This window comes from Portunus trituberculatus, chromosome 12, assembly GCF_017591435.1.
Source record: "Portunus trituberculatus isolate SZX2019 chromosome 12, ASM1759143v1, whole genome shotgun sequence".
NCBI classification, from domain to species: domain Eukaryota; kingdom Metazoa; phylum Arthropoda; class Malacostraca; order Decapoda; family Portunidae; genus Portunus; species Portunus trituberculatus.
The window spans coordinates 5327590-5339434 of record NC_059266.1 but is presented as its reverse complement, the minus strand read 5'-3'; the positions used below and the strand labels follow the sequence as shown (position 1 = coordinate 5339434).

General features: G+C 39.6%; 1 protein-coding gene across 1 annotated transcript in view; it reads left to right on the top strand.

The window, feature by feature from the left end:
• The first annotated feature begins 3126 nt into the window (after positions 1-3126).
• LOC123502836 (zinc transporter 9-like) overlaps positions 3127-11845 on the top strand; it is a 35652-nt gene continuing 26933 nt past the window's right edge. The window contains exons 1-4 of the mRNA XM_045252107.1: positions 3127-3244; positions 5964-6061; positions 7141-7356; positions 8218-8419. Coding sequence (XP_045108042.1) covers positions 5980-6061; positions 7141-7356; positions 8218-8419 — 500 coding nt within the window. The 5' untranslated portion in view covers positions 3127-3244; positions 5964-5979. The remainder of the gene's footprint in view (positions 3245-5963; positions 6062-7140; positions 7357-8217; positions 8420-11845) is intronic.

The following is an 11845-nucleotide window of genomic DNA, read 5'->3' as shown; positions in this document are numbered from 1 at the left end:
TAAAATACCATCTTTTGAGCTGAAATAAAATCTTTTGCCTTCACATATTAGAACACACGTACAAAACAGACCAATAAACAATAAATGAAGCTAATAAGACATGATATAAAGGTCGTACCTCCCGTTTTTTCAACCATTTCCCTCGCCCACTTTCATCCTTGTTGCCACCACCATTGTCCTTACCCCCACCGGTACCACCTAGCTGTTGCGCTGGTAGAGGCCATGTTGGCGATAAATCGCCAGAATTCGTTCCCACACTAGCAGAACAGAGGATAGCACAAACAAAATAGCTGAAAGGGACTCTCACTCTCACAATGATAGGTTTAGAGAGATGTCACCAGGGAGCCACGTGGTTCGCCATGTGGCCGCCAGGGGACTGCCAAGTTTGAATTCAAATTGCCAAGCGTGCACTCGGTGGTCCATGGCCACCCTACCGCCAAAAGTGAATTTCGCCAAGCTGAGATTCGGCTTACTGTACTTATAATCTTACCCAGGTACTGATCTACTGACACACTTACCCACTGGTCTACTGACATTCTTAATCCTGTCTACTGATCTTAATCACTAAAGAAAGTCAGATTGAAGGTGACAAGTGCCTAGCTCACTGTACAAAGAGAGTAAAGTCGGTGGGCAAGGCTTACAATCGCAACTTACACCCAAAACATTGTCCTCTACTATTGATAAGTTATGCAACCTCAAGGTACAGTCTCACAGGAAGCCCGAAATTTCTTCCCTCTCCCCACAGTCGGGTCACCATTCAGCACATCGGCCTGCTTGATAGAGCACAGAAGCTTCATTTACTGTCCTGGGATGCTTGCAAAATTACAAGTTTCCCTGCTCTGCATGCCTATGTCTGTAAGCATCATCCTAGTGTTATGTTTCTTCAAGAAGCTTTTGTTGGGCTTTGCAGATGAATTTTCATTAGTATACACTGTTGTAGTCCCAGATTCTCCTTCTTCATTTCAAGATTTGGTAATATCTCATGATGATGTTAAGAAGGCACTAGACACATCAGACCCTAATTCCTCCATGGGACCTGACGAGCTGCACCCTCATTTATTAAAGTCATGTTCAAGTAGTATGTCTTATCCCATTTGGCTGATATTTAAGAAATCATTGGAAATTAGTATGGTGCCATACATCTGGAAACACTCATTAGTGGTTCCTATCTTCAAAAAGGGTTCTCGATATGTCCCACTGAATTACAGACCTATGTCTTTAACCTGTGTGCTTTCTAAATGTATGGAGTGTGTAATTTCTGAACATATATTTTCTCACATAAATGAAAACAATTTGCTAATAAGGTCTGCCCTGATTAGTCTGCCTTGGACTGAATAAATATTCAGAGCTTGTAGATGGTCTGCATAGTTAAGATCGGTCATTCCTGCTATTTGTTTAGTCTACCTCTGCTGTGTCGATTGCAGAAGCTTTAGGTCACCCAGGTATCCTGTGTTCCACACAGTAGAGCTAGTAAAGGTCTGATGTGAGATTTGAACAGGGTGATCATAAAGTCCTTGTCGCGACAGAGTGTTGATTTCAGCAAGTTATTTGCCAGACTTGCTGCTTTCTTTACAGTCTTTGAGATGTGATAATGGAATTTCATGGTAGAGTCAACTGTAATACCAGATCTTTATGGGTAGATACAATAGAGAGGGCAATGGTGTCCATAGTATAAAGGTGTAATGGGCCAGTGTTGATGTGGTCTGTTGATCCTCTTTGGCAATGCAGCACTTATCAAGGTTGAACGCAGACCCCATGAGTCAGCAACTCTGTATACTACTGTGTCATTGTCCCTCTGACAGATTTCTGTCGTCTGCGAAGAATTTGCATTTTGAGTGGATACAAGTTGGCAAGAAGTTGATGTTAACTAGAAATAAGAGGGGACCAAGGACTGATCCCTGGGGTACTCCACTGAGGACATTTTTTAAAGAGCTAGTGGACCCGGAAACTGAGACGTGCATGGTGTGACCCATTAGAAAATCTGTGATCCATGACAGTAGAGGACTATGTACTCCCAATTAATAGCCTCAGTTTGTCTATAAGAAGAGAGTGCTTGACTACATCAAAGGCTCTACTAAAGTCAAAGAGTACAACATCAACCATGTATCCTGCGTCCAGCCAGGAGGTGACATCATTGTATACAAGTACAGTAATACTCCGCTTAACGAACGTTCGTCTAACGAATTTCTGGTTTAACGTACTATATAAAGTTAGACCAAAAAGTCCGCATAACGTACATCCACATCCGTTTTAGCGAATTTTCTGGGTTTGAATTTGCCGGGTGAGGGACCGAACGCGGTAGTTTCGCTGTGATTGGCTGGCTCCCCGCCTGTCTCTAGCGCTCCTGGAGCTGGATCCAAGATTCTTTAACAACGTCAGAGCAACCTCCTGCAGCGAAATGGCATCCATGAACGCTTGGAGGGACGGTGACAAGGTTGCTATCAGGTTGCTCTGAGGTTGCTGGGAACACCACCTGTCGAGGTGGTGTTACTGTCTTATATATGCATTTATGTTCACAAAACATTTCTATTAGCTTTTTACAAAGCTTGCCCCCAAGAAAGAATTGTTTTGTAATGCATAAAGTGAAATCTTACATGGAATACCAAAAAGTAAAGCAGAGATGAGATCAGCCACAGACGGATGGATTGACGCTTTGCGTAATAAACTGATTACAACAAAATCTGTTGATAAACCATTACATAAGACTTGATATTATCATACATAGTATGAATAGCACCAAACAACTTACCATGAATATTATCCCTGACAAGCATACCATAACTCTTCCTTCCACACTGCATCATCTTTTTTTATATATATATATATATATATATATATATATATATATATATATATATATATATATATATATATAATCACAAATAAAAAAATAAAAAAATTCCTCCACTGAAACAGATCAATTATACATTTAAGCAAATATAATTATGTGGTCCAGAGTGGAGTTTTTCTTGGTGGACCTTAAAATTTCCTGCCTGTTTCTATATTTCCTCTAATTGTATCTTTTTTTTTTTACCGAGAAGGAAACCCTTAAAATCTATATGTAATTTTAGACAATCGTATTGGCTACTACTAGTAACCTATAATCATTGTCATTGTTATCATCTCTACAAAATATTATTTTTCTTATATTTTGTGTAGTTTCCCTTCAAAATTGCAGGAGGGTATCGTACTCTGTCACCAATTTCAGTTGTCAACAATTGAAGGCAGGACTGGTACGGGCAGGGTAGGTAGTATTGTATTTTTTCCTCACTTGTACCTTCGCTACCTGTGCTATGAAGGTGGTGCTGTGTTTATGACAGTGTTACTGGATTTATTGCTAAGCCAGCTTCCCCTCCTGGCCTGTCTGGATTATTAGATTACAGGTACGAGTGTAAATTATCCTCCTGTTTCTGCTTAATATCTCATGTGTTTAGTAAATCAAGGTCCCTTTTCTTTGATGGTATAGTGTTTTTAGTTGTTAATTTATTTATGCTTTCCCGTAGAATGATGCAAATAATGTGTGTGTGTGTGTGTGTGTGTGTGTGTGTGTGTGTGTGTGTTTACCTAGTTGAATTTTACGGGAGGGTGTGTGTGTTTACCTAGTTATATTGTACAGGATTCGAGCGGGGCTCATAGTGTCCTGTCTCCATGTCTCCATTTATCAATTTTTTCTTTAAAGCTATACACATATGTGGTGTAACAACTTCATCACTTAATGCATTTCACTCTTCCACCGTTCTGTGTGGAAAACTGTATTTTCCAATATCCTTCACACACTTCCTCATCCTGATCTTCCTTACATGTCCTCTTGTTCTTCTGTCTCCTTGTGTCACCAGCACCAGGTCTTCCTTGTCTATCTTTTCAATGCCATTTACTATTTTATACATTGTTATTAGGTCTCCTCATTCTCTTCTATCTTGTAAGGTTGGCAGTCCCATTTCCTTCAATGTTTCTTCATATGTAGGTCCTTTATTTATTTTATTTTATTGTATTTTTTTATATGTTATGGCCTATAGCTAGCACCCGTAAGCATACTTGAAGAGTATAAGTTGGAAGTGCTGTTTAGCTTCTGCCCATTAGTGGTGCAGGGAATTTTATTTATATTAGGGCCCATATCACCACCCAAGCACACCACCTAAAACCTGGGTATCATGGTGACTTGTAGGTAACTTTAAACCACTCGACAAATGGCTTAGCTTCAAAGCGGTGTGTGGTGGGATTCAAACCTATGCGTGGACGTCTGTCCGATCCCATGCTCACCACCTTATCCATTATGCCAGTCTCCCTCAAATCAAGTTCTAGCACCATCTTTGTAGCTATCTTCTGAATCTGTTCTAATCTTCTTATATATTTTTTTTAGAGCTTAGTGAGCACACCACTGCTCCATATTCCATTGTGTGTGTGTGTTTGTGTGTATTTACCTAATTGCATTTACTTAGTTGTATTGTACAGGGTTCGAGCAGGGCTCATAGTGTCCTGTCTCCGTGTCTCCATTTATCCAATTTTTCCTTAAAGTTATGCTTATTATGTGCTGTAACAACTTCATTACTCAATGCATTCCACTTCTCCACCATTCTGTGTGGAAAACTGTATTTTCCAATATCCTTCATACACTGCCTCATTCTAATCTTCTTTACATGACCTCTTGTCCTTCCATCATCATCTGTCACCAGCACCAGGTCTTCCTTTTCTATCTTTTCAATGCCATGGACTATCTTGTACATAGTTATTAGGTCTCCTTGTTCTCTTCTATCTTGTAAGATTGGGACTCCCATTTCCTTCAGCCTTTCTTCATATGTTAAGTCTTTTAGTTGCGGCACCATCTTTGTAAGGTCTTTTAGTTGCGGCACCATCTTCGTAGCAATCTTCTGTATCCGTTCTAATCTTCTTATGTCTTTTTTTTTAGAGCTCAGAGACCACACCACATGCTTGTGATGATTTTTTTCATCATATCTTTGTCCATGAATTGAAATACCACTCTTATATTAGTCAACATTTTATATGATATATGTCTGTTCAATATGACATTATCATATTATCTTCTTGCCACTTTCTTTCAAATCTTTTAGGGAACTTGTAGTTAAAGTTGGCCTTTTTCTCTCTCTCTCTCTCTCTCTCTCTCTCTCTCTCTCTCTCTCTCTCTCTCTCTCTCTCTCTCTCTCTCTCTCTCTCTCTCTCTCTCTCTCTCTCTCTCTTTCTTATATTTTGTTGCCCTTGTGCAAGTTTCCCTCTTGCATAAAAGAAAAAAATAAATAAATAAATTCCTCTTCTCTGAACAACTGTCTTCAGCCTCTTTCTCACCGCTACAATGTTGCATCTCTTGCTATCTTCTACCACTGTTTTCATGCCATCTGCTCTTCTGATATTGCTAACTACATGTCTCCCCTCCTCCTGTGGCCTCATTACACAAGCAAGACTTTCTTCTTCTCATCTCTATTCTGTCCATCTCTCTATTGCAAGAGTTAACCAGTACATACTCTCAATCATTCATACCTTTCTCTGGTAAAATCTGGAACTCCCTACCTGCTTCTGTATTTTCATCATCCTATGTCTTGACCTCATTTAAGAGAGGTTTCAAGGCATTTATCCCTTTCTTTTGGTCTTCTCTCTCAGACCTGCATGGGGACCAGCAATTAAGTGGGCTTTTTTTTTTCTCTCTTTTTACCCTTGGCCAGCTTTTTCCTCTTACATAATAAAAAGAATACCTCTATCTCTCATGCCTTTCTAGTAATTGTCATTTTGCTGACTTTAACACTCATATCCTTCTTACAATATAAGAATCAGAACTGCACAGTATATTTAGATGAAGTTCGACCAGTGCCAAGTATAAAAGTAAGTCAAGAGTGGTTCTATGAACTTAGTGTTCCTGGCCTTCCTCACACACTCCCCTTACACACCCCACACATACCACACATCTGACTGGTCAGGCGCAATTCCCCCTGTCACACTTCTCTCATGACCAGGTGTCCTTCAGGTGTGATGTATCCGAGAACTCTGCGAATTCTGAGACTGGTGGCCCAGAACAAGGTTCGGCTGGGATGCCTCCCAGTCTATTGCCTCGGTGAGTCTTTTCATACCCTGCACCAAATTTAATCTTCTTGATGACATGAATATTAGCTGCCCCAGTTATTTTTTTAGTATGGATCAGTTGCCATTGGTTACATTGATTTAAATGTTATTCACTTTTCTTCTTCTATGTAAGGTCTATATTTCAAAGTTGTTTTTAAGGGCCACATAGATTATTGGCTAAGTTATCATGAATATTTTCTTCTTTCATCATTGATGGTACAGAATTCTAGTTAAACCAGCACTAGAATCATGTAAACAATTTAATGCCATAGTTAATGTTTTATATAAAGTATCACCATAATCATGAAAACACCCTTGAAACTTCCAATAGCAAACACTAGACAAGCACTCACTAGATGAGCAAACTAGAGCCTCTCACATATATTTAAGAGTTGCTTTTCTTGGTTGTTAATTAAGTATATTTAACATTGATACTTTACATGACTAACCATACACATGCATTTTTATGTGTGTATGATAATTAAAAACTGCTGTTTATGGATTTATGAGAGACCAAAAGTAAGGTGTTTGTATGGATACTTATAGTAATTAGGAAACAATGTGTGTGTGTGTGTGTGTGTGTGTGTGTTTGTATGGATATTTATAGTAATTAGGAAAGTGAGTGTGTGTGTGTGTGTGTGTGTGTGTGTGTGTGTGTGTGTGTGTGTGTGTGTGTGTGTGTGTGTGTTTCACTGTTTGATCTGCTGCAGTCTCTGACGAGACAGCCAGACGTTACCCTACGGAGTGAGCTCAGAGCTCATTATTTCCGATCTTTGGATAGGCCTGAGACCAGGCACACACCACACACCGGGACAACAAGATCACAACTTCTCAATTTACATCCCGTACCTACTCACTGCTAGGTGAACAGGGGCTACACGTGAAAGGAGACACACCCAAATATCTCCACCCGGCCGGGGAATCGAACCCCGGTCCTCTGGCTTGTGAAGCCAGTGCTCTAACCACTGAGCTACCGGGCTGTGTGTGTGTGTGTGTGTGTGTGTGTGTGTGTGTGTGTGTGTGTGTGTGTGTGAGATAAGAGATTTGACTGATATGTGTTGTATGTTGTAGCAAGCAGTTCTGCCCTCCACCGGTGTGAGGCAAGTAGGAATGGACTGAGTTACACCAGATTTCAGCAAGCACAGCAGTGTCGCCGTCTGGCTACTGCAGACCAGCCACCTGGCCATGACCTGAAACAGAAACAACAACAGCAAGAACAGCAGAAGGCTACCTCTCCTGCTCTCACCTCCACTGCCACTTCCCGCCTCAAGGAAGCTGTCATCAAGGGTGTGTTTACCTGAGCATATTCACTTGTTTATATTAGATGTGAGGGAGTGTGGTGAATGAGGCAGTCATGTCCACTTATTCTAAACCACAAGAACCTGTCAGAAATAAGTTCACACTCAGGCAGGACAGGAATGAATGAAGAAATAAGTCATCTGGGAAGGAAGAGAAACCAGAATTTTTTATATCTTACTAACCTTGTCCAACATTCCTTGCTCACAAGTATGCCACTGAAGAAAATAAAAATAGATCATATGGGTCCCTATAGTATGCCAACAAACCTACACATGATAGTCTGCTAAAAGCATGTTACCTATAATCCATATATATAAATTTGTCCAGGCTTCTTTTCAAATTCCCTCTTAACTTAGCACTAACAACCTGATTACTGTGTCTACCTCAGTCATCTACCACTATATTTAGGAACCTTTTTCTTCTAATCCTCTAATCTAGCTTTATGAAACTTGAATTTTGAGAGGAAACCAAAGCTTTACCTATTTCTACCAGTCCTAACTAACCTTCCTCCTCTTTAGATATATTACATCAAAGAGACTTTAAGTTTGTTGTCCAACTGGCCTTGTCTAACCTTTCTTGCCTTCATGAGAAAAGAGACACCAAAATTTGACAATCCTAACCTTGTCCATTTCATCTCCCTTTATTTATGTTAAGGAGAGGCCCAAGACTTAAGTTTGAAAGCTCCTTAACTTGGCCATCTGTTCTCCACTAAAGTTACGGCAAGGAAAGAGAGAGACAAAAGTTTGACATCTACCCTTGATCATTCCTTCTCTTTCTTAATCATGCCAAGGAAGGAGAGACCCAAAGTTTGAAAGCTCCTAAACTAGGTCATCTCTTCCTCCCTGTCAGTTATTCCAAGAAAAAAGGAGAGGCCAAGGTTTGACAGTTCCCACCATTCTCTGGAAAGGAACTTCATCACGGCAGTGCGAGCAATGTCTGAGTTCCTGCTCAAGCCTTCAGACCTAGAGAACCTGCGCAAGACCAAACGCAGGTCGCCCTTCGAGAATGAGCCGCCCATCACTGTGTACTGGCGCAAGGATGTGGAGGCAAAGTATGTGTGTTTATTTTAATGTGTATGATTTTTTTATTATTATTATTATTTTTTTTTTTTTTTTATTCATCTATTTATTTATCATATTTACTTATTTATTATATTTTATTTATCTTTATTTGTTTATTTTTTTCTGTGTCCATTTCTTTATGGAGTTATTTATTCATTTATTATATATATATATTTTTTTTTTAAGAGGGGAAAACTAGCCAAGGGTAACAGAAAGAGTTAGACAAAAAGGTCTACTTTGTTGTCAGTTCTCATGCAGGTCTGAGAGAATTATTCAAAAGAAAGGAGTTAATGTCTTGAGACTTTCCTATTAAATTAATGCAGGCCATAGGAAAATGGAAATACAGAAGCAGATAGGAAGTTCCAGAGTTTACCAGAGAAAGGTATGAATGATTGAAAGTATTGGTAACTCTTGCATTAGAGAGGTGGACAGAATGGGGATGAGAGGAAGAAGAAAGTCTTGTACAGTGAGGCCACAGGACTCCTCCTGTGGCCTCACTGCATGTACGAGTAGTTAGCAAGATCCAAAGAGCAGTTGGCATGAAAAAGGCAGTAGAAGGTAGAAAGAGATGCAACATTGTGGCAGTGAGACTGACAATCCGAGAGGAGGAATTGATAAGATGAATAGCTTTTGATTCCACCCTATCTAATAAAACAGTGTGAGTGGAAACTCCCTCCTCCCACACATGCAAAGAGTATTCCATGCATAGACAGATAAAGCCCTTGTACAGTTAGCAGTTGGGATAGTGAGAAGAACTGGCAGAGACACCTCAGAATGCTTATGTTCATAGAAACTGTTTTATCAAGAGATGAGATGTGAAGTTTCCAGTTTATGTTATAAGTACAGGCAACACCCGCTTAACGAAGGGGTTACGTTCCTAAAAAAACCCTTCGTTAAGCGAATTTTCGTTAAGTGAACCAATTATAACAAGTTTAACCTCTGACTTGAGCTTCCATTGATAGGGTGACAGCATAAGCAGAAGGATTAGAGGTAAGGAAAAGATTGTGAATGTTGGCTGTATTTCCAAGATGGTTAGGAATATGAGTAAGATGTTGCACCAGTTCCTCTAGGACTCTAGGTCATGGAGGATAGCAAAGTTGAAGGCTAGTTCATCAGTATGGTGAGTAAAGGGAGAGGAAAGCCAAAGCTAATGGTGAACATTGAAATCTTCAAGGATGGAGATCTATGGAAAAGGATAGAGAGACAGAACGGGCTCTATTTTTTAAATTAAAAAATTTCTTATAGTTAGAGGTGTTAGGTGAGAGGTAGACAGCACAGATAAATTTAGTCAGAGTGACTCTGGAGTCATAGCCAGATGGTGAAAACTTGGAAGATTCAAGAGTGTGGCATGAGATAAAGTCAAATTTTTGTGCCCATGGATGCAACATCCATCTATGGAACAAAAATATTGTTAGAGAAAGTAGGAGGAAACAGAAAAAGGATTACTGTCAGTTGCCTCAGACACATGTGTTTTTGTGAGGAACAGATGAAGTTTAGAAGAAAAGAGATGGTCTTCTGCAGATTGAAAATTGGATCTAAGACTGTGAATGTTGCAGAGATTAATGTTGAAAAAGTTTTTTTTCTTATATAAAAGGGAAAACTGACTAAGGCCAACAAAAAAAAAGTCCATTTAATTACGAGTCCCCTTGCAGGTCAAAGAGTCAGCTGAAAGAAAGGGACAAATGTCTTGAAACCTCCCTCTTAAAAGAAGTCAAGTCATAGGAGGATGGAAATACAGAAACAGGTAGGGAGTTCCAGAGAAAGCTATGAATGATTGAGGTTTCATGGTTAACTCTTGAATTAGAGTTGGATAGAATAGGGATGAAAAGAAGGAGAAAGCCTTGTACAGTGAGGCTACAGGAAGAGGGGAGGCATGCATTTAGCAAAATCAGAAGAGCATTTATCATGAAAATATTGGTAGAAGATAGCAAGAAATGTAACATTCCGGCATTGAAAAAGAGGTTGTGGTCAGTCAGTCAGGATGGGGAAGTTAATGAGACAAAAAGCTTTTGATTCCACCCTATCTAATAAATCTGTGTGAGTGGAATCCCCCTCACTCTCAAAACATGCGAAGAGTACTCCATACAAGTATGGATAATGCCGTTGTACAGCGTTAGCAATTGAAGGTATGAGGAAAACTGACAAAGACACCTCAGAACACTTAACTTCATAGAAGCTGTTTCAGCAAGAGATGAGATGTGAAGTTTCCAGTTTAGATTATGAGTAAAGGACAGACCAAGAATATTCAGTGTAGAAGAGCAGGACAGCTGAGTGTCATTGAAGAAGAAGTTATAGTTGTCTGGAAGGTTGTGTCAAGTTGATAGGTGGAGGAATTGAGTTTTTGAGGCATTGAACACGACTAAGTTTTCTCTTCCCAATACAGAAATCTTAGAAAGGTCAGAACTTAAGCAATCTGTAGCATTCTTGTGAGATCCTGTTGACTTCCAGAAGGGTTGGTCATCTCTGACAAGACATGGAAAGGTGTAGGATGGTATTATCAGTGCAAGAGTGGATAGGATAAGAAGATTGGTTAAGATCATTAATGGATAGTAGAAAGAGAGTGGGTGACAGGACAGAACCCTGAGGAATACCACTATTAATAATTTTAACAAAAGAACAGTGGCAGTCTACCTCAGCTGCAATAGAACAGTTGGAAAGGAAACTTGAGATAAAGTTGTAGAGATAAGGATAGAAACTATAGGAGGGCAGTTTTGAAATCAAAGCTTTGTGCCAGACTCTATCAAGAGCTTTTGATATGTCTAATGCAGGGGTGGGCAAACTTTTCAGTGCTAGGGCCACATTAAGAAGAATCACATTCATATGGGACCTTATACTATACATATTAACCCAAAATTGTTAATATTTAAAATATAAAATTAAAGCTTCTAAAGAAAAGCCATTGTCACACATATGTGCACACTTGTGGGAAGAAAATGAAATGCTCATAATACTATTTGGCATTGTTTATTAACTTGCTCTTTCAAATTTACTAACATTTGTCATGTCATATGAATTCCTTTGGCAGGCTGCATGTGACCCACAGGCTGTAGTTTGCTATAGGACGGTAGTTTGAGGGATTAAAATGGTCACCCTTTTTAGGAACAGGCTGAATGTAGGGAAACTTTTAGCAAGAAGGAATGATAGAAATCAATAGACAAAGTTGAAAAAGTTTGGCTAAGCAAGGTTCAGGCATGGAAACACAGTTTTTGAGAACAACAGAAGAAACCCAATCATATCCATAAGCCTTAAGAGGGTTTGGACCAGCATGGAAAACATCATTATGAAAAACTTGAACTGAAGGCATGAAATAGAGGGAGGAGGAGAGGGAGGGACAAGTCCAGAATCATCCAAGGTGGATTTGTTAGCAAAAGTTGAAGAGAAGAGTTCAGCTTTAGAGACAGATGAGATGACAGTGG